Here is a 24,288-nt window from a genome sequence, read left to right on the forward strand (position 1 = left end):
TAAGTATGTAAGCAGAAGTTTTCTACATAGCTGTAACACTTTGAGGAAACAATACCAGTTCTCTATAAACAGGATTACCTATTTAGAGACATTTTACTCCTAACAGGTAGGGAAATCTATCCCCTTCAGAACAAATATTTAGGTTAGCTGATTGTTTTCATTTAAGGACCATCAAGGAAGCAACTCAAGCCAACAGTCTCTCTAATTTTACACCACAAAGGAAAAGACCAAGACTCATCTGTGGCTTTGACTGAACTGAGCTCTGTGTTGGTAATCCTGTATCTATATTAACCTGAGAGGATGAAATAATGACAGGAAAAATCCTCCAACAGAATTGCCCTATGTTCACTCCATCTCAGCTCTCCTCTCTTCCCCACAAGGAAAAGGTATATTATAGAGGAGAAACATAAGCTACACTACGAACCAAACAACTTTCAGTTGCGCTGGCCACACATACCATTGAGAAAGTTATGAATAGCTGCAGATCCCCAAGTGTGATGAACACACTTGCCTTTACACCATGCAACCAGTGTATTTCCACTCACTTGGCAGGCCTGAACTGCCTCTTCTCCTGCAAGCCAGCCTCCAGAGCAGCTGAAATCCTCTCCCAGCCTCCCACCCAGAAAGAAGGTGGCAGGGCACAGGGTAGATGAACTGTTCTGGTGACAAAGGGTTGTCTTTTGTGCTCAGTATTGATACTGTCCTTTTTGCTGTTGGGGTTTTTTTTTTTTTGTTTTTTACAGCTGAAATCAAGAGGGGTCAAGTTACATAAAGGGAGCAGACCTCAAACTTAGAGCAGCTTGGTTTTCTGTGTCTGTCTCAGGAACTAGAAAGAAGTGATCTTACAGCTTTGCTTCTCTCCCTATCCCCAGGCCAATATTCCTGCATGTTCCCTTCCTCCCATTACCTTCTCGTTCAATACAAGAAGCAAAGGAATGTGTACACATTCCCCAGCTTGCCCCAACTTTTTCCCCACTATTCCCCAGGCTCCCTTACAAAGAGTTCTTTCCCTAAATCTGCCTAACTCCCTCCATGTTCCTCTGCTCCAGCCTCCCTCCCCAAACCAAATCCAGTTTCATTCACTGATGTTCCCTCCTTCTGCTCCTGTCCTGTATCTGCCCAACAGCCTCTCTTTTACAGCAAGCTCCCTATTCCCCTCCGATATTCAGCTCTGTAATGCACTTTCTTGTGGGCGAGCGTGTGAACTGGCAGACCCGATGGGAAATGTGCACGACCACCACACAGGGTCTGTGGGAGACAGGCTGTAGCAGAACAAGCTGGTGCCGTCACACTGGAAGTTAATGGTGACTGAATCTAACCTTTCGACTTAAATGCTTTTTACCCTTTGAACAAAGTTTTGCAATGCACTCCTTTAAGAGTCACAAATCCACATTTATTCCTTTGTGAACACAGTGCTGCATAAAATATGCACCACATTTTAATGCTTAGGAAAAGCATGACCCTTTCAAATCAATATTAATTACAAGTACTGAAAAGGGCGTTTCAAACAATAAAAGTCCAGTGTTGTCTGTTAGAAGGAGAAAAAAAGATCTTAAATCCCTCTCAGCCTTCTTCCACTCCAACCCTTTGCACTGCATAGTCCAGCGCTGTAGCTTGAAAACGGCTTCTTGGTTATCGGAGCAGCTGATGCACCACGGTGTGTGCACACCCTGCTCTCATGCAACACGCAGCAAATACTTTGTACCAGCACTTCTGCATAAATTAACATTCAGTATTGTATACTGTATTCCTTCCTCTAGTATCCAATAGCTGTTTACAGATGAAAATACCATTTATAATGTAAGGGAAGTTTTTAAAAAGCATGTCACAGTTGCCAATAGCTTATCTTTAATCAAAGGATAAGCTTTCATGTCAGTCTACTACCAAAGGCTGTAGTACAGAATAAAAATTTCTAGATTAAAGTAACTTTAAAAAAAAGGCTGCTGTAACTTCATAAAGACCTTAATATGCAAGTCCAAATTTGAGTAGTCCCTTGTCAACATTCAATTGCTGGAATATAAGATTCCAAACTTTTGAATCTCAACATCCTACCAGCACCACACTTCTTTTAAATAGTAAGTATGTGCTCCTTGAGTTATTCTCCTTGCTATGAGCTAACCTCCATAGGTATTTTACTAACTTGAATACTTTTATGGAATTAAAGCTTCTATACACAGAAGCCAGAATTGAGAACAGCCAGAAAAAGAACCCACATCTGTTTCACTTCTTAGCGTATTCAGGTTTTTAACACTGGGAACTGACTCATGTAATAAAACCTGCTATCTCACCTTCCAACTAGCATACATTGGCTGCCGTCCAAAGTAGAGCTCTATAAGCAAAGAGGTAAAAAGCAGCAGAAATAATTTAACAGCTGTTATTCCTGATCCATGAAGCTTTACTCCCTTTGCAGAAGTTCAGTTTCTCACCAAACAAATTAAATCTTAGGAATACTGGGGATCAATTACTATCAAAGCCAAAAAGCTGGTCTTCTGTTGCACTGAACACTATTACTTGTTTTACAACTACCAAGAAAGCTACCAAGAAAGTGTTTGGTCTATGGAATTTAAGACATATGTCCTTTTTTTTTTCTGTATTAAAATTCCCTCTTCAAGTTCCCAGGACACTGGCCAGTTTCTGGTCTTATGCAGGACATTAACTAAACAGGGTGTCTCCGTGACAAACAGCCCACACTGTTCTACAGATGGCAAGGACTCTGGAAGAGTTTTGACTCTGAGCTTGCAACATTGGGATAAACAATTTTTACATGCCAAGGAAGTATTTCAGGTGGGGAGTCTTCCCTTGATATTCAGACCTAAAGATAGTTTCTGGACTTTGCCCAATTCCAACTGGAAACACAGAAGCAAGAGAAGTGCACCCACACAGCGGCACTCAAATTCTGGTAGACGTTCAATAACCAGACCTTTATCAGAGATTAACTAATTGCTAATTAGCTTCTGAAAATACGCTAATGCCTCCGTTTTCCACAGGTTAGTTTGAAATGTCTATCCAATGGAAAAGCTTTTAATCTCTTGATAAAATAAACCTGTTACGCTGATAAACGTAACCCAAATAAACCAGTTACACTGATAGTAAAGTACTAATATCCATGAAGGCTCCTCACTGAGTTTTGCATCACTATTCAAGATGTAATGTCACAGGCTTCTGAAGAAAGGGGATGGACAAAGGTAATATAATTATGCTCTTCCCATCTTACTTTTCCTCTGTTTCTCAATATTATCAAACACTGATCTCAAAGAAACCTATTTTTAATCCACGACTATCTTAGAATACCCAATTCAGCAATTAGGTTCATTGTTTGTAGTCCTAGACCCCTTGATTTGCAAAAATATGTAATATTGCAACTTTTATTCTCTCTAGGGATATTCTTCACCCAAGGGGAACAGTGTAATCCTGTTTCTCATACACTGAAATCTAATGAAAATGAGAAAAAAAAACCACTTCAAAGCATTTCTCAAACAGCAACTGCAGAACAAGAGTTTTTTTAAGGTCAAGTTTTTGTTCTATTAATGTTAGAACTCTGGAAGTTTCATTCTGGGTTGCAGCAAAGCAAAAAAGGCAAAAATGCTGCAAACTGAGCCCTGCAGAGCTGAGAAACTTGCTGGTTTTCTCTTCATCCGCGCAGCAAGTCAATTGAGCCTTGTGAAAAATAATTTGGAGCTTTCAGAAAGTATCTTTATAGTTGCAATGAATACTTGCAAATCTTTTTTGTTGTTTTTTTTTTTACTTGGTGTTGTTGCTCAAAGCCTGCCAATAGCCATGATGTGGCTGTGGCAGCTCTGCCTTATCACAACTCCAAAACACATCTGGCCATTACTTTGTTTTGCAATGCTAAAAAATAATAAAACAAAAAAAAAACCCCACATCATCAGTTTGAATAACACTTGAACAGGCTACTCGCTATCACGGATACAGCTTCCTTGCACCACTGGTAGAAGGCAGAATATCTTCATGTAGACACCACAGAGGCTGAGCACGTAGCAAAAAAGCTGCATGAACACTTAAATCAAGGGCACACAGCAAAAAACAGAGCAGTGACAAGAAAGTTACCATCCATCAGCATGTAGTGTGAAGTTTTTTGGCCCGCACAGTATTAGAGTAATAAAATCAGTTGATTCAGACTACCATGGATTATTGAGTAATTAAGTGTACTTTTTCAGAAAAGTTTATTTAGGAAATGTCTATTTATAAAATAGAAAAGGTGGATTAAGTTTAAATTCATGTCATTAGTCTTTGTTGTCACAAGTGACTCCAATATAGGTAAATCCTAAAACACCATAAGAAAAAAAATCTTGATGCTTTTACAAATCAAGACAGTGATATTCCACTGAGTGGGCAAAGACAATGTAAATGCTGGGGAAGACCTTCAGAAATTCAGTGGTGATGAAGAGATACCATTAGGTAAAATTGTCTATAAGATAAAAGATTCTAAACTTATTTAAACAGCCACCAAATTCTCGGAGGATTTACTAATACAACTTAAAGTACATACCACAAAAGATTATATAGCTCAAGGTTTAGTCTAGTATCTCACAAGTCCAGGACAAAAGCTCAAATAATTCCCAGAACCAAACATTTACCTACATGAAAAGTTAGCCTGTTGAGGTAGGAAGCTAGAACACTTCTAGAATAAAAATGCCTGTTTCTAGTTTAGCTTATGCTTGTGGCAGTTTTGTGTGTAAGTTTTTATAGATAAATATAAATCAGTTTTGAGAAAAAAATCCTGGAAGTCAGAACAAAAGCAAAATCAGTTTATCTGTATAAAGCATAAAATATGATGGCTACGTATTAACTAATGCAGTATCAGTTTTCTCTTTTGCCTGCCCCCCAAGTAATCCATGGACCACATTTCTCAGCCTCTTGTTTCAAATTGCATAAAACTCTACAGTCTTAGTCCTCAATCGCTTACTACAAAAAAATCTTTAGCAATTGAAGAGGATAAAGAACCTAAGTGACAAGCTATTTGTTTTCACTCAAGCCAGCTTTAACAAAGTGTTTCTCTAAATGAGCAATGCTAATCCAGCAACAATTCAGTTGTGCTCTTCAGACACTTACAGTAACTGTTGTGACTTCAGTAGATACATCAAGTCTGCTATGAAACTGGAACCCACCAGTTTATGATAGCTTAAGGGGCAGTATTTTCTAAATGGAAAGACATCAACTTTCCAACTGCACTTCCATCAAATGAGGATGCCCAAAGTGACAACCGAGGCATCGCACTAGAGCCCAGTCCCAGGGCTGCAGGATGAGGGACCTGCAGGTACCACTACTGGCTGGTTCCATTTCTCACCTCTAAGTTTCAGAACAATCGAATCAAAAAAAAAAAAAAAAAAAAGTGTTAATATTCAGAAGCAGCTTTTTTTGCTGGCCCAGTGTCTAAATTAGCCAGTAGTATTCTCACATACACATAAACACAGAATACCCACACAACCCACAACTTCTCTCTGAAACAAGACACATATATAACACCATGGCTAGTTCCTAACACACCCATATAAGCTACAGCATAAAAATACCTTCTTTTAAGTGCTGAGTATTTTTTTCTACAGTTCCTGTAACCTATGCTTGAAGAAACTGCCTTTACAACAAAAGGAAACTAGTTCAACTTCCAAAACCAATTATCAATATACTGGTGTGAACAGAGGCAGAGGTATAAGTACAGTTCTAAGGTTCTACATCTCCTTGTTTTCTTGGAGGTCTGCAGTCATGAAAGGCAGCATACTAAGAAAAAATTAACAACTATTTTAGTACTGGTAAAAAAATCCAGTAGAGTATAAGCAGTATCTAAAACAGTAAAGGAAAAGCAGCTGCACACTTAATATAAAAAGAAAACAATTAAAACACTGCAAGAATGACTAGTTCCAGACAAAATAATATGGTTTTAAGTGAAAACTGTACTAAGAGCCTAACACTGCACTGGCTGGGTTACACTGAGGCTGCCGAGGTGGATTCTACGCCCTGCCCCACCTTCTGGAACGGAGAGTACTTGCATTAAACTTTAAACACAGTAGCTGTTAAAAGCAGAGACTTTTTGCGCTACAGGCCCATTACATCATCTTAGACTGAAAGAACAGATTATTTCAAGGCCAACGGTACCTTTCTCCAGCATGTGTTTGCTTAATAGTGCAGACATCAGTACTGCTGAGATCCAGAATCCCTTCTACAGTAATGCTCTTATAACATGGTCCGACTTTTGGGTTTGGGTTGGTTTATGGTTTTTTATTGGTTGGTTTTTTTTTTGTTTTTTTTTTTTTTTAATGGCAGCGTGAACCGTATTTAATACTGTAAATACAAAAAAGAGGTACGAGGGCAGTTTTTGATAATACCTATCTCCATCAGCATTACACTGTACCTTGAAAGCCAACTTCTGTAGGAATTACCACTAATGCATCTTTTAAGGGTGTCACTAAATGTTGAAAGCATAACTGCTATTTTTGTTTTTACAGTAATGTGTTCTGTAACTGAATTTACAAGCACTGAAAGAGAATTGAATAGTGAACAGAGAACAGTTCAAAGTTGCATAGCTCAGCAAACCCTGTAACTAGTATACCATGAAAGGTCTATTCAGCACACCAGGTCCTTCAGCTGCCATGACCAGAACATGTTAGCCTACCAATGCTCTCCCTCCAATATGAGTATGCCAGCTCTACGAGAGTCAAAAGCCTGAATAGTAACTAAAAGTGGCATAGAGATGAATGAGGAAAAAACCCTGTAGCTTCATACTGAATAGCTTAACTATGCTGGAACAAGAGAGATGAATCAATTTCTCCCTCCCACTGCCACCAGTTTCACTGGAAGTCTTTCAGTTATTCAGTACCATAAGCAGTTGTGTCACACTGACTTCAGCTAAAATCAATTATGAATGCCTCAGTAGTTTAAGCGGTTACAGCTTCCCCTGTACACTTCTCGTGGTGAGCCTTTCTGAAATGGATTTCTTGCTCCCTCCACAAAACACAACATAATGAAGCAGTAATATTCTCATCATTAGAAACAACAGTTCTTACTGTGTAATTACTGTTCAAGACTATATTCAAGTAGGTAAAACCCCTAGAAATACAAACACTATTAAACACCTGTTGTGACATTCTGTTAACTGGCTGGAAAGCATGTCATAAACATACCTTCTATGAAATCATTTTCACTATACAGCTGCCTCTCTCCTACTCCATCATCTTCATCTTGTCCATCTTCTTCATCTGGATTATTGATAACTTCTAGGCCAGCCTCAATAACTTCCACCAATTCGTCTCGTTTATCCTTTCTAACAGGTTTCTCTTCTGGATGCCGAGTAAGCCCCATCTCCAACTGGAATACTTTCATGGATGTAAAGCTTTCAAAAGGAATGACGCCATATTCACTAGGCAGTTTGGCCCCCACGCTCACCTCAGCTTTGTCAATCTGGGAATGAAGAAACTCTAGAAGATCATTGGATGCTTGTTCTTTGGTGCCCTGGTAGTTCACACCATTGACCCTGGGGGTCTTTTTTTCCTGTAGGGATTTCAATTTATCACTCATTTCCTGAAGCTCTTGCTTTAACTGGGCAATCTGACGTTTCAGACTGGTAGCTCGGTTTTGATAGTGCTCTTCTTGTTCCTGCAAGAGAGCTTGATAGTATTCTTTACCCATGTTTTCGCCTACAACACCAGGCAGAGATCCATTAACATCCGTTTGTGGAGCACACTCCAGCAAGTACATGAGCAAGACTAAACTGAATAGTAAAGCAAGGCCCACTAATAGCCAACGAGTCCTGGCTTGAATTATTAAGCCTCTTCTGGGCATTCTCATATTATTTCTGTTTCCAATCCAAAAAGATGACTTATTTGCTCATGCCTTCGAGGGAACATCACCCCAGAGTTCAAATCTTAGAAAGAGTGAGAAAGCATGACTGTAATAGTTACTACAAGTGAGCAGTTTTCAACCTTTGCCTTAATCAGGTGTCATTGCAGAGACATAAATCTGAAGTTCCTATGTCATCCATAACCATCAACCGTAAGTTTGGTTGACGCCATACAGTTTGTTCAGGATTTCCTACCCCAAACAAAAAACCCTGCAGAGGGGGAAGAAGATGGAAGACATCAGCAAGGAATCATATTTTCATTTCCTAGTTCAACCCTAGTTGAAGGGTTTTAGCCTATTGGAAGTTCAGTGAGGCAAGTCTGCAAAAGTCATTTTATAAGCTTTGAATCAACAGTAATTTTTTTCCCCCCACTATGTGTAAGTGAGAACAGTCTATAGTTTAGTAACAGTAATTTTCATTGGCTAGTTTGGCTTTTCCTCTGGCACTTGAGTGTTTTATTCCACTTCCCCTCCTTCCCTTGGAATCTGCGGTTTGAGTCAGCAAAATGAGGACAGAACCTAAAATTAAAAGAAAGGTGCATATTAGAACTACAAAGCAGCTGGTCATTTGGAAAACACATGAACAAAGTTGTAACACATGGATGCAAAGGATCACTGGGGGTAGGGGTGGGAAAAGGAGAAAGAGAAAACATTATTTCTTTCCATTGCATTACCCATCACTGATTCCCTTTGACATAGTGTCTGGAAAATAGCAATAGGGACAGTCTAATGAAATACATTTTTCACATAGCTAGCTAAAGCAGTAAGGGTTCTTCTAGTCTCATCAAGTTTTATTTAACTCCCCCATTCCTTCTTGGGTTTTTTTTTGTTTTGTTTTCCTCTCTGGGAGGAAAAAAAAAAACCCAAACCCAACAAAACCCATGCCCTTCCTACTCCTCTAAACTAAAAAAAATTCCAAAAACTATTTTGAAGCAGCAGCAGCAGAAGCTTGCATTTCCATTTGCTTTTGAAGTAAATATATTGTAGGGAATAATCATTCACTCGTGAATAAAGTATTGCAGATTTGAATATCAAAGTTCACAGAAACAGCATCTCAGAACAGGTCAGATTCAACAGAAATTCAAATTCAAACCCCAATTCCTGATTGATGAAAGTGAGCCTCAGACTACCCATTCACTAACATTTCCACATTTTGATTTGGGTAGGCCAGCATGAAGAGGCATTGACTATTTGCATGGGTCACCCTCTTACACTGCTGACCAAACCAGCTCGGAGGAAAAGACCAGGGAAAAACACCACAGTTAGGCAAGAGGGGGATACCAAAAATCCTACTCAGCAACAATAGTCAGCAAAACGGTTTACAGGCCTCTTCAATGACAGCATAAAGAGCTGAGAAGTAAGCTCAATGCATGTTAGTCTACTTTCTAACATATTAATAAAATACTTTCGTGTAAAACTTGGTTGTAGAAAGTAAGTGAAGCTCATTAAAATTTATCCAGGGATCTATTAGCTCTACATTCTTTTCAACTGTGTTGGGTAATTATTGTTTGGGGGAAGTTCTGGGACTTGACTAACTTCAGTTTAGTTTCAGTATGCTTATGCGATTAGAAAAAAAATTGCCCACTCCAATACTCCCTATATATCAGTTGGACAGATTGTTATCTAACACCACCAGCGGCCACAAACCCCATCTTACTCTGTCCTTGCAAATAAGTAATGGTGCCATGATGCACTCCATCTGTTTACAACAAACACCTTGTAACATTTCTCCCCGATTATGTCCTTGTGACATTCCTCCCTTCCCATTCAGCTTCCAGCATCGGGATATTGCTTTAGTGAGAACCAGGTGCCACATATCAGTGGTAACACGATATTCGGCATGCTCATTTGCAAGAAAGCTCCAATAACATGGCCTAGAAGATTAAGTAATTTATTCATACCACCAACGCCTGCGATGGCTGATCCTAAGTTTGCATGCACATGTTTTGCAAGAGCTACACACCTTGGAGTTGTCCGACTGAAGTCTACAGGACCGCTTGAAGAAATTATTAGTATTTCTAGTGCTAAAGGCCTTGCCTATGACCCTGTTCAGGAATAAATTAGATCCATAATGTAGAACTTCTTAATACAGCAGCTTAAAGGCAATAGTTATCTGAAACTGAAGCTTTATGAACTCATGTAAAGCTACCTCACACTTTGGTAAAAATAAGTAACAGTTTTATCAACAGAATTCTAGATGACATCCTTTTAAGTCCAAATAAGACAGAAGTTAGTCACTCTTCACTGCACAAACACAACTTTATATAAATGCAAGTTAAATGCCTATAAAGTGATCAACACCAGATGTATCCTCAGACCAGGGTCCAAATGTGGTGAATCAAGGGAGACAGAAGAAAAAACAATCTACAGGATAAAACCAGTTCACAGAAATGATGCAATATCATCCCAAGCTTTCTTTAGTATAAAGTTGCCTATATGATGGTTTTTTTCACATTTCTTCCTGAATTCTTGTTCTGTGAGACCACAAGAGGTGAAGCCACAATTAATAACACGAAGAACCACATTTCTTTAAACCTACCTAATGCTAGACTGTACTAAAGCCACTCCATTCAGAAGCTAGCACATCTTAGATCAGTCAAGGCATATTGGAAAAGGATCAAACTACCTGACTTGCATAAAATATTGACAAATCCAGTCCCAACTATTTTTCACTGCACAGCCCTATTACTGCTGTCAAGAACAACAGCATTTTTGCATCGCTGTATACACAAACACAGCTACCATACCACTACAGAAATTAGCTATTCAACTTATGAAGAGATGCTTTTGGTACTGGGGACAGGGTGGGAAACAAGGCTAGTCTTACAGCTCAGCAGGACACAAAGAGAGCTTTGTGTTTTTCCTTTACCCTTCTCCTCACTTTTACAGGATAATTAAAGAAAATGAAAGCATGTTCTAGAAAGCAGAAGCTAATATTTCTAGTTAAGACTGTCTTAAGAGATCATTTGGGCTACCATGGTACAGTCTGATAATGGGCAGAGCAGGCAGCTGCAAACCACAGCCAGATTTGGTTCATCACTGAACCTCTAACTTAAAGCCACCTAAGTCACACAACCTCCTACCACCATGGGCTTTAAACAATCAGTAACTGTTGTTAAGCAATAAATAGACACCCCTGAAGCTGGAACATTAGCCTAGTAGGCCTTTATTCAATTCTTGCTCTACCAATAAATTGCCCTGTGTTCAACTTTGATGAGTCACTAAGTTTCTTTAAGTCTCATTCATGTCTTGGAAGCAAGTGACAACAGATTTCCTGATGTGGTGTCAAGAGAACACAATGTACCGGGAGATTAAGATTACCTCAGACAATAGCAGGGGGCAATGAAAGAACAACTCCGTCCTTAATAACTTTCTTAACTGTGGCCAAATGTACATCGGTATGGTAAGCATGGATTAAGAAAGTCAGCACGCCTCCACAGGGACTCGCCGCTTGCATTGCATCACCAACACAAGAACAAATGATTATGAATAACCGCAGGTTTCTGAGCCTTCCTACTGGCACTTTACCTTTTTTACACTGGAGGGCTGTTTTGTGGAGCACTGCCTTAAGGGGTGCTTAGGGAAGAGAAACAATAAGCCATTTCTGAAGCAATGGAAATTACACGTGGTGGGCTGTATAGAGCTCGCTGGTTCTTTTCCTTCTAGGCTCTAATTATTCCCTCATTAGTTGAAACCCTTTTCTGGTGAGATAGTGACAATCTTATTAACAAGACAGCCTTTTTGCACAGAGATAGGCCTTGCCTGTTTATCTTTGACAGTTTTCGTGCAACACCATAAAGACAAGACATTTTTCCCACTAGTTTCCCTGTGGCCTTTAAAGGCAAGGAATGTTTGTGCAACCAGTTATGTTAAACAACATTAAAATTTTAAATTGCACATGGAGAGCTGAAGGGATAAAGTTAGTTTGCTAAAGCAGTAGGGACTGAGCCAATTTGGACATCTCTTTTTTTCCTCCCAGTATTACTTCTACTGAGAAGAGTCATCATAAAGGAGTCAGACACAGATTTCATCTTGCATCCTTCAAGGAGGGAAGCCAGGAATAATCTTAATTCTCACCCCATCGCAAAAGGAGGGTTTACAAGCCCTCTACTTCACCACCCTCTCTTCAGAAAAGCACTAGTTTCACATATTCACAACTCAGCTTTGATATGAATTAGGCCTGGCACAGCACTATTTTAGGAATTCCAGTAACTACTCCCAGGCTGTAGAAGATGATTACAAGAGAAGGCAGGCTGTGAAACCCCAGAATTAGCAAAAGTACACAGGATCCCAAGAATCACAATAGGAAAATTAATTCAGTGTCACACAGTACATTCTGAAGTTTATAAGAACAAACAATAAGATTACCTGGAAATAAGTAATCACGCAGAATTCCCTGGGATCAGGATTTCAGTGTTTAAAGATTAAGTTACAAAGCTTTAAATTGCATGTGCTGGTATTTCACTTCATTTCAATGCTTTGAAACAAGTCTATCTGCAATACTCCCCATGCTCTCTGAAGAACAAGACATCTGAGGCTTATACAATGCTCGAAGTTTTGCAAGTTTTCCAGAAGCAACTGGTTGTTATTCTTTCTGCATTTCCAGGGCCTTATGTATATTCAACTATGGAAATGTTTCTGTTCCTTACAAAAGAGCTCACTGATTCTCTAAGCACCAGGGAATAGACCAGCATGCTAATTGAAAATGCTTTTAAATTTGTTTTTATTATATTAGCATTCTGTTTTGGTTCCTTGTTGCAAAGGATGAGTACCTCTTTCTAAAGAAGGGAAACATTCACACTTAAAGCAGTGACCTAATTCAGTATGCTCTTGCTTCATGCCAGACTGTACAGACATTCCTCATTTTAGCATGTTCTGCTGTAGACATGTCCTTTTCATTCAGCATGCCCTGGATGATCATAGTTTAGCTGCTTATGAAATTCCAGCTGATTTTCATAGTTATTTTATTGTTCATAATTTCACCCAGATGCCACAGATATTCACTGTCTTAAACCCCTTCCACACACACATACTTCTCTCCTTGGCAAGTTATTCAATGAAAACATAAGGTCCAACATCATCCCTTGAATATTCCATCTTATTCTGAAGAAGAGTGCCACTGAAAACAAAATTGCTTGTGAACGTTAGAGAAACATTGCGCACACAATTATTCTCTCACTTACTGAAACCAACACAAAGCAAGTTGGCCATCTTTGCTGTTGTGGACAATCTTTGCATAAACACTAGAGCGAGAAACCTCAAACCATATCTTAAGTATGCAGAAACACATCATCTCTGCTTAGACAGTCTGCTGAGGTATAGCCTCAGAAAAGACACAAAGAAATTTGTTCAGGGCTTTATTATACAGTTCTAGTCAAACGAGTACCAAAGTCAGATTTTTCCGCTGTCGGGAAGGTTAATAGAAAGGGAAGAGCAAAGAAAAGAAAAAAATACCCAAGAGAAGAGCTAAGCACCATAGTTCTCCCTTTCCACAGAAAACTAATCTTTAGTCTAGTATCTCACCCTCACTGGATTGACTGTAAATAACATGTTTTCATCACAATTCCACCATCTGATTTGCTTTCAGCTACAGCTTTGCCTCTCCAGCACACAAGCGCGCACACACACACACTGCTGGACAAGAGAGAAGTTGAAAGCCACTATCAATTTAAGGAAAGAAGAGCTACATTCAAGAAAACCAGCAGGAAAGTGAAAATAATCACAAAATATTTTAGGCCTTACCAGTTTAATAATAAGTCCTGAAGAATTTGAATGTTATGCTTATACACATAGCAACTATTACCCATGGTAAATCAATCACATCAGGCACAAGCAGCAGCTTATTTTCAACCTTTTGAAAATTTAGAGCATAATATGTTCCAGTTCATCACAACATGCAGAACTGTAGCTTTGCTACTCACATTATCTGACTGACACTAAAATGATTTTTTTTTCCAGCTATCTCTTATGATTTTCATCAAAATTTCTTCATGTCCTCCTCTGTACCTTCCCACCATTCCCATCATATGGCATACTACCTTGGCATGCTCACATGGACAATACTGTATAGGACCAAACCTGTAAGAGTACATACCAGCACTCCTCAACAGGACAGAGCAGTCTCTGCCGAAAGTTATTTTTCCAAACATTGCAGATCTAAACCAGAAGTTCAGGAGTTAAAAAAAAATCCAAAAGAACGAGACATCTGCCTTGGGAGACTAGGTGACAGAATCAGCTCTCCATCAGATCTAACTCAACCCCACATTATCTGTGATCCTTAATTCTTATAAGCTTATCTGCTCAGCCTGGTTGATAAATATGAAAAATGGTTGCATTCGGCTCGTGTCCATCAGTCATGCAGCAGACTCCAAGCAGTAAGAGATGCAATCATCTGTTACGGCAGCCAGCCTCACCTGGCTGCTCATCAGCTGACAACCCAGGATAATGCCGAGCTATCAGTTTAGCGCTACTCCTGTCCACTCACAGGTTTGGTTTTTTTTTTGTCTCCCTCTTTCTTTGTTATAAACTCCCACTGGTAAACACTGCCAAAGCCAGAGTCCCACGAGAGGGGGAGGCAGGGGGACGATGATGACTGCACACTGATCGCTGAGCATCTTAGCTCATTTTTAATTAAAGACATGGAAAAAAAGCCACCACACAGTCAACACAAGAACTACTGTATATATTATGAACAGTCTGCAATGAATTATCAAGTGCTCGAGCATATCTGCAATATGTAACTTCAGACATTTGTTTAGTTCCTAAATGGGAAGCAAAAAAATTCATGCCTTTGGCACAAGGATCATAGTAGTACTCGTAGTACACCAGGGACTAGTAGTTCAGGCATGGGAACCTGTAGGAAAAAGTTACTTCAGTGATGGGTGACAACAATCACAGGATTTAGTACTCAAAAAAAAGATTATCCCCTATGCAAATGGTTTCTTTTACAAAAGCAACATCGTGTTTTTGCCAGCAGAAATGCTGTGCTCCAAAATAAAATTAAGACTAACCCTCCACAAGTTTCCACTGTCACATCAGAGACTCCAGTACATGGGGAAGATACATGGGGCTTCTTATGTCCCTTGTTTCATGCAATAGATCAACTTGCTCTCAACACTAGAGAGAGCCTTTACTGATAAGAAACTCTGCCTTTTTCCACTTCTAAACAAGGCTCTGATGCTATTTATCAATTGCATCTTTTCAGAAGATGCAACCGAAGCAGGACACTTCATACTAACCAGAAGACATCTTTAAAGAAGAAAACATAGAAAAGAATATGGTTTAATTTTAGTAGTGGAGCTTGATCATTGCAGGATCGAGTCTACCTAGGTTTAGCCTAGGTACGATTGTACGAAGGACAATCAAGCAGGTCTTGCTCTTTACACAGTTCCCAAACCCTCTCTTCAATTTGTGCTTCAATTTCAACAAGTTCACTGGCATGTGTTTTTACAATAGCACCACAGACCACCAGGGCTGTGCAAAGGACCTGTCATGCCCCTGCACCACATACCCCTTCCCCACCCTGAATACGTAACCAAAAGATAAATCAGCATGCCAACCCCACAGAACAGGAAATAATACGGGGTTTATTATCTCCATGCTCAGTGCTACAGCTAACACAGCAGAGAAAGCAAGCAGAAGGTGATGTCCAACAACCTAGAAATGGTGATATTTTTGCCACAACAGTCCCTGGAAAAAGCAGTCATGCTGCCACCCTCAAATGAAGGAAACATTACCTGTACAGAAATTGTTTAAATGCAATTCTTACATAATCTACTGTGAAAAAACAAGGAAAAAGGCCTTTTGCTTAAGCAGTTTTATCTCCCATAACTTAGAGAAGCAAGCAAGTTATCGTATGTCCCAGCATTTGCTGTTCCTACACAAAACCAAATCCATTACATAGTTAAGTAGACAAATGAAAGAACAATGTTATTCACATTATTTACTTTATACCTCATCCAAAGTAAGCACTGAGCTTATGAATAGGAGCCCTGCTTTGGCTTCAGTGAAGCCCATTTGTCTGGAAACTGATGAACTGAAATTGGAACTTGAAACCCAACCAGCTACACCTTAATGACGCTGATCAGTATTATCCCATTTCAGGTAAGGCCAGGAAATAAGTTGACTCGTAGTCACTTTACTGTTTTTATGAAGAGAGACATCTGCTTGGCAAGAAGCTAGGTAAAATGTCCTAGGTAAGACTAGATGAAGGAGTTTTGCTTGTTTGCTTGCTTGTTTTAAAATTATTTTTATTGAATAGCTATTCTAAAACTCACTACCTTCAGCTTCCATAAGATAAATAACTTCTATTTTACACGCCTTTTCCTATAGTTTATACTATTTAGCTTGTGGGTTTTTGCACTGCTGTAGGCACAATTCCCCTTTTTAAATTTGGCAGAAAACCCACAACGTCCAAACTTAGAGAAGCAAGTCTTCTTCCCCTTATTGTAAGGGAATGAAAGGAACAGCAGTATTATATGACTACACTTAATTTTGCCGACCCTACTGGTTGCTAAAGTTCAACCTAGAAATGGGAACAAAAGTACACATAGCTACCCTAGTATAATTATCAGGGAAGCACTTTCTACTGGTATTCCTAGTATCTCCTAAGCAATGTTATTTTTCACATGAGCATTAGGCAAGAATCTGACCTACTTTTACCACGTGCTTTGCAATACCCGTATTAACAACATACGCTCTGTGAGGGACTGTGTAAGTTATACGGGCAACTGTAACATGGCAGCGAGGTGGGTTCCTGATCCAGGGCACACCACCCGAGCAACCTTACCCAGCTGACGACAGTACTCAGGGCTGTTCACTAAAGGCTGGCAGAACCTAGAAACAGCCCGTGTAACACTGCACACTGGATCAAGTGCAACAGGACAGCTGCACTGCTGTGGAGGATAGCTTAAGCAAAACTAAACCACAGTTCTTACAGCAACTTTAGCTTATCTTCAAGGATGCATAGTAGTCTCTGTTAGAGTACATGCAGCGAAATCTTTATACTCCTTTCAGTATGGTAGAGCAACAGCTGCAGTGAGAAGCAGAAATAAAACTTACGATGCCCAGTACTCTTCAAAAAGGTAATGCTGTAAGAGTTTTGGTTTTTTTTGCACAGGAAAAGTCTATTTTAGAAGGACACAAAAAGCAGTTACGCTTAAAGTGTATCACCTCACAGTGACTGAGGAATGGTAAAATACTCTTTAGACACCCAAAGCATCTAAACGTCTTAAAAGGCCCCACTTAAATATTTCCCCCGTACAAGATGAACATGCTCCAGCAAATGCAATAAAACAGTAAAAGGTAACTAGTAATCCTAGCTTGGGTGCGTAGCATTTGCACAGCATACCTACATTTTCACTGATGCTGTTTTCTATTTCTTAAAAAAAACAAACACTGAGAATGACGGAAATTGTCCATTGTGGGAATGGTAGCAGGCAAAAACAAAGAGCTGAAAATTATGTGGTTTTCTTGGAATTGCTTCACCTAAGTACCACATCTAACTACATTCTCAGAATCAAGTCATCTTCTGTTTTCTCACATCTCTCTAATTATCATCTAGTTCTCTATGTATGGAGATCAACACAATGTAGTTACTGTACCCTGACCATAGTGAAAAATATATATTCCAATATATGTAATCTATTGTGCTATTTTTAAAGTGTAGTTGTCATCCAAGTTCATACAGACAGCTAGATAGAAGATTACCCACTGTGGGAGGTAAGGACAGAGGTCATGCATCCAGTTTCCTTATGCTTATAAAGCAAATCTGAAAATGCTGTAAAGCAAATTCCCTTTGAAGCTCTCAAAGGTACCTAACAGGTGGTTATCACATACAGATTTCTTCTTTTACCCTATGAAAAGAAGAGATGGAGAAGGGCAGTCCTTAGCCAGGGTGTTCTAAGAGTTGCACAGCTAATTAGCCAGCATTTTTAAAAAGTTAGAGACTTAATCCTTTGGAGAAGTGTGTTTTGGTTTTTGTTTTTTTTTTTTAATTTTCTGTAATTTTTCTATGGTAAGAGCTATACTGTTTTCAAGGAGGTACAAATTCAGGTTATGAGGAAGCTGTAGCAGTTGAAGTGAAAATAGTGCGAAGTTAAATTCTCAAGTGCACCTGAATCTTTCTTAAAAAGACTTTCAGACTTCTATTAATATCAGGCTTAAAAGCAGAAACATATAAAGGCAATTGATTTAAATTTCATAAAAAGTTGGACAACTATGCACCAATTACCAATTAGTACCACAGCAACATTCTCATTAAAGTGATGATTTATTGCCAAATTTTTTTTTTTTTTGGGGGGAGGGGTACCCTCGACCAAGTAATATTTGCATAGGAATCTCTTCATTGCAAGTTGGAAGAGCAATAAAACTCCTGAAGTGACCATTGGAAGACATTTCTGTGCATTTTGTCCAACTGGTAGTTTGGCTTGAGCACTTTACAATGTCTAAAACCAGTTTAAAATACAATTTGATACAGAAACTCTGAGAAAAATGCTGCCTTGAAGATCAATCACCCTGAAGTTTTTCTTAAATAAACTGAATCAGCCAGCTTAAATTCACACATGGTATTCAAAACTGGGCTCACTTTGCTATTCCTCAGTCCATGAGCCTAAGAAGGCAGAAGGAACACAACCTACAAATATGTTTAGAATGGCTAAAAATCAGCGTAGTAGTTTACGTTCTGCTTTCAGCACAACAAATCAGCCATGAATACATCACCAGAAGTGAAAGCTGGATGCCAAATGACTGAGAAACATCTGGTGCGTTCTAGAAGCACAGCTAGATGCACTTGTGTCATCTGTAATTTTTCAATTTGACATTATAACAAAGTATTAACTTACTCTTAAAGGACTAGCAATACCAGGCTTCATTGGAAGCAGAGAAGCTAGCAGCTTGTCAGAACTGTCTGTCTTGATTTTTTTTTTAAAGTTGCCTTGCAATGAAAAAGACAGCACTGTGAAAAACAGAAACACCAAAACACTTGATACTTTGCATTTCCCTGCTCCATCTCTGTTTTGTTTTTCAAGTCCCTGCGGTCAGTCTTTGGACCACTGGGACCATCTTTCCTCCTCTTCTCTTCAGGAAGAGATGGTCGTGATTTGGAGAGGAGAGAAGCCAAGAGTTTCTGTAAACCTGTGTTGAGTTTTTGCCCATTCCTTGTGCCATTCTTTCGTTGTTCTCATATTCCACAATTTTATTTTCCTAGTTTTACTTCACAGCAGGGAAATATAGGTTGTTACCACAAACACTTGTTGCAAACTCTTTGTTCAAATTGCAACATTTGACACATGATCCTACTGGCAGCAACTTCTGCTACATTATTTTAACACTGGTTTAAAATGTGGTTACTTTCTCCTCTTGCCCCTTCAGACAGTTGACTTAAATCCCTATCGCACTTCCACCTCTCCATCTAGCTAGGTAAAACTCTACTAGAACTAAGGAGCAACTCTGAAGGGTCAAATGCAAAAAATTCAAAGTCACTGGATTATGTCTGAAATCTGGAAAAAAAAAAACACCACAACTTAAAGAAACAGGGCTTAGTAGCACTTAATAGCAGAATCTAATACCGCATTTTGGATGTTAAAACTCTGTCCTGTTCCAAGCATTGGGAGTGGTGGGGCAGAGTTTGCCCTGTACAGACATCTTACTGGAGCACTGCTTCCAGCGTGTGGTGGGAAGAGGCAGGCACACCAGTCATGCCAGCCTCTGTCCAGCTGGCACCGACCGCAACCGATACTCATTCTCCTACTTCGCAAATTGTACGCCTGCTTCAGAAGACTCCTATCCATATCAGAAGCTCCCAGATCACATAAAAAATGGCCTAAAGTACTATCACTCAGCAGTCTTAATTTCCACTCTACTAGAGCGCTAAGAAGACATGCAAGCCATCTGTGGCCCCTAGGGCTATGCAGAGTATCAACAGTGCTGGCAATGTCTTACAATTTTTGACACCACTGCTTGGGGAAACCTTTAAGGGACAGCAGAAGGGCTACCACAAGTCATTTGAAAGCTATCACCCAAAGCACTCTTTGAGGACAGATATTATTTCATAGAAACTAATGACTTAGCCCTCCATATAATTCCAGAGACTCTAAGCTGTGCTCAAGACTAGCATTTTGTATTTTCAGAGCGTGCTTCAAAATGCAAGCTCATTTACCTCATTTCCCCTGCTTTAATGTAGCAGTGTTCCCCACGAGCTTCAGTTGCTTCCTGTGCATCACTGCTCAACAGAAGAATTGTTTAAGTATTATTTCTACTGTTTCTATAGAGAAGATATACATATGCAAACACCAGACACGGACACTGGAGTAGCAGAACAATCTGCCTGGTTAGCTATCTTGCTACCACATGTTAAATGTCATAGGATATACCCACAACATCTACAAACAGAATTATTTGCAGCACCTCTGCCGTCAGCTTTAAACCCTCACAGCTTTCTGCAACTACACACCTGTAAGCCAGAAACTATCCTGCCATGTCTTTCTCTTGCAACTGGTATCTGAGGAATTATTAGGGCCCTTTTCCTTACAAGATTATTTGAGACTAGTCACCCTGATTTCCAAATCCTAATATGTTAATACAAAACTAGCCTACCTTTGTATATAACTGTTTGGAGAACTTGGGTGTCCTACAATTTTGATCTTTTATGAAAGTGCTGATCTACTGTCTTGACCAAAAGCACAATTAACAGTGCAGACACATTAACCTCCTTTTGCTATTGATGTTCATTTGTCAAAGTTAAACACAAGGAGCCGATATCTATATAGGGATAAAAAACCCTAAGCTGTTTAGCAATTTTACTTGGAAATATTTAATGTGTACAAGTATCGTATTTCTAAGTCTACCTTTAATTCCTAGCTGTTCTACATTGTACTGTTTTACCTTTGAACACATAAGAATCTTATGTTCAGGTCAGTGGAAGGACTCTGTTGCCTGTGACAGCCATTAAATATGTGGCAGGACCCATCTCCAGAAGATTCATTAGCCATGACAGAATTTTACGTCTGTTCTACAACTGGAATATCAGTTTCCTTTAACAGAAATTCCCTGCAATATGCCAGAGTAGCAAAATTAGCTCCCTTAGTTTTTGGGAAAACAAGTGCCAAATGTTTCTGCCCGCCCAACCCTCTCCCAGCATCAGCCCAGCCATCCCTCCGCTACTTCAGTTCTGCGCTTTTCTTTAGTCGCCTATTGTGGACTTGCACTCAAACTCCCACGGGTAAATGTTCTTGCCCCTCCATCTACTGAAGTAATGAATTAATGGAGAAGAGAGAAGCTGATGGGAAGACTCACTTTTGACACCAGAAGGACACATATGCTAGCCATCAGGTGCTGATCCAGGCTTTCCAGGCAGCTGCCCTCAGTGACATCTCTGCCAGAAAGCCCAGTGCCATAAAGGAGGTGAATCTTCTTCCAGAAGCTGCTTCACTGGTGAAGCATTTAGTATGGGGGAGGAACAAAGGGCAAGAAAAACAGTGAGACAGACCTGCCCTTTATCACCCACCCACTGCACCAGTGAAAGATTTGTTTAATACAAAGGAGGAAGAAGGTGAAAGAAAAACACAGGCAGACCGGCCCTTTCCATCACCCACCAACACTGCTGCCAACAAGAAGATCCTCAAACGCACCTATTGAGGAGACTTGCCCAGCCGGCACCGAAGGCCAGGCAGCAGACGGGGCCCAGAGCAAGAACTCCGCAGGACCACAGCGGGGGACTAAAGGAAGCGATTAGACCCAAGAGCAGCACAGAGCTGGAAGGCACCTGTACTGCAGGCAGACGCTCATGAGTAAACAGGCCAATCACTATAGTTATTTTTGATTACAGTTGGAGATGATTGAGAATGGCAGGAAACGGTTAGATTAAAAAAAAAATACGTGCAAGATTTCCTCACACAATAGCTTCCTCGCCTCAAGTCATATTTGGATAATCTGAACTTTGCTTTGAAACACTGATGCTCCATTGATGCTCTTTCCAACACTCACATTTGCACTTACAGCACAGGCAACAGCTTGCCAGATTTATCAGCTCCCTAATAAGAGTTTTAGAGCATTTGGCTTGTGAATGGGAAAAGCCTTTAAAAACAGGTATGCTAAAGCAGAGATCATTCAAAGATATTCTTCCCACCATACTCCACTCTGAAATAAGCATGGAGCAAGCATCTCCTGCCAGCCCTACCGTACCCAAGAGAGAAGCAGTATGGCCAGCCTAGTGCCCGCATAGAAAGAGTACAAGTATTCTCACAGGTATTTTAGTGTGCCGTATTTTCACATGCAGCAAAATCTTCCAGGATTAGGAAAAAAAGTTTATTTTCCTTTCCCCTTGAACCTGTGATGTTTAGTTATTACATATAGCTTGCAATGATTACCTAGTTACTCTTACTTTTTAAAAGAAAATTTGTCAGCTAGCAGTGACCACCAGAATCACCAACTTAGATTAGACACACAACAAGGTATAAATTACCCAAGAACTATTAAGCTGTCTAACCCGCCTGTCGACATTTTTAGGTATACGCAAGATACCTGCAGCCTTACTATAAAGATTTTTAAACAGGCTTAGATGAAAGCAGCAGCTAGCTGCACCTAAAAAAGGCCTCAGACAGTATCCTGTCCCACTGCTTTTGCATCAGAAGACTCTCCTGACAAGGAGGGCTGCAACTTGCAGTACTGTCCGTGCCTTCAGAAATGTGGTGTTTTTTTATTTTTCTTCTCCAAAAGAGTTTCATAAAAAAGAAACTAAGAGTATTAAAGTCATTGTACACTTACAGATTTTTCTAATAAACAACAATATTAATGGAAGTGTTGGGCTTTTCTAATCATCATTCAAAATGAAACTGTTCTGGCAGACGGTGAGAAGTGCCCTTCTGCAAATTCTTCTTACAAGCTGTGGCTGTAACTCAGAAGTAAAACTATATTCCCATTCCCTTAAAAAAGCATTATATTTCTTTATGAACATCTTGTGAGTCATGATCTCAGTTTCCCATTTCCAGCACTAAGCTTGCAAGAACATAACTAGTTGCACAGATAAAGCACAGTATTTTTTTCTTTTTTGTAAAAGCTATTATGCTCCTGAAACATCTTCTTTCCATTGTGCCCTTTGAGAACTCTTTTTTAAAGACTTTTTTTTTTTTTTTAAATAAAGTCTTGTGCTTGAAATCCCTGTCTATTTGCTATTTTATTTTTCCAGAAGCAAGATTTTTATGGTCTCTTCCCATACTTTTATTCTGGAGGGCTGGTCCTCTAAGAGGGTAGAAGACAAATGAGCTAACTGAAAGCCAAGCATTATCAGTTCCAGTGCCACCCAAGTCCTTATCGAAAGCCTGAGTTTCATCCCACCTCCATGATTCTGCATCAGCATTATTGAAAGATAAAATACTGCAAGTCATGAAGCTTGCTTCATAACAGCAGATTGTTTCAGAGTTGAGAAGTATTGTGCAATTTTTTTTTCCTGCAAAAAAACCTGGCCTCATATTCCTCATACCCTTCCCTCCCCCAAGTTCAGTTTTCTCTCTTTTAAAAGTTCAGGTCATTCTGGCGATCCTTTTTACAAAGAGGTCCACAGAACACTTCTGGCAAGTGTGAAAGTAGCAAACTGTGGTGCAGGGGTAGAAATTGTTGTGCCAGATATGCTTGTGGGTTTTCTTGGCAACAGACCACAGCTACTTATCATTTAACTATGCCCTCAGATGATGTTTCTCACTGACTTGGGAAGACCCATATCCCGGGGCTGGAACTTAAAAGCAAAGAATTCAAATTAAAGAATAACTTGGTGCAACTTCTGCCATGATGCAGCAGCCTTAATGATAGGTTTGGGTTTTGGTTTTTTGTTTGGTTTTTTTTTTCTTTTTTTTTCTCCCCTTCCCCCTTTAAGCCTAAGGAAGACACCAAAACAAAGTCATGGGATCAAGAATGGAAAGAACTATTCACAATCAACTGACCTTAATCACACTTAAGTTTTCATGGGTTTCTCCCAGGAACAGACAAGCTAAATAATTTCTATTTGTGCCGTACAGTCCTGTACTTCAAAATCATTTTTCTTCCTTCCATTCTCAGCTTACTGATGTTTTAGGACAGTGGTGCTGTAGCAACACTCAGTGTGGGTCTCCTGATGCTTACAATAAGGACTTTCTGGCAGGAGTCTCCCAATAAAAGCCTCAGGGTATAACTGAGGCCCATAGCTAACACCCCGTCCGCAAAACACATCTGCCTCCACTGACAGCTACTGGGAATACTTCCAAGCTCCTGTCTTTGACGGTGTTTGGGGACTCACTATCTAGCTAATAAACAAAGGGAAGCCAGAAGTTTCCTTCAAACACACTGAAGTAGGATAGGAACTTTCAGCTAGTGCAAGCTGGAACAGAAGAAACCGTCTTATTCACGGGCCCTGGCACTTACAGTTTCCAAGACAAAAAAAAAAAAAAAAAAAAAAGAAGAAAA

The 24,288-nt window shown here is 39.7% G+C and overlaps 1 protein-coding gene across 1 annotated transcript in view; it reads right to left on the reverse strand.

Annotated features, from left to right (window-relative positions):
* CSGALNACT2 (chondroitin sulfate N-acetylgalactosaminyltransferase 2) overlaps positions 1-24,288 on the reverse strand; it is a 34,032-nt gene that overhangs the window by 8,340 nt on the left and 1,404 nt on the right. Inside the window, exon 2 of the mRNA XM_087763725.1 lies at positions 7,140-8,373. Coding sequence (XP_087619851.1) covers positions 7,140-7,803 — 664 coding nt within the window. The 5' untranslated portion in view covers positions 7,804-8,373. The remainder of the gene's footprint in view (positions 1-7,139; positions 8,374-24,288) is intronic.

The sequence above is a fragment of the Nipponia nippon genome, unplaced genomic scaffold (genome assembly GCF_047370975.1).
Source record: "Nipponia nippon isolate SJK-2023a ecotype South Korea unplaced genomic scaffold, ASM4737097v1 scaffold_3, whole genome shotgun sequence".
Taxonomy (NCBI): domain Eukaryota; kingdom Metazoa; phylum Chordata; class Aves; order Pelecaniformes; family Threskiornithidae; genus Nipponia; species Nipponia nippon.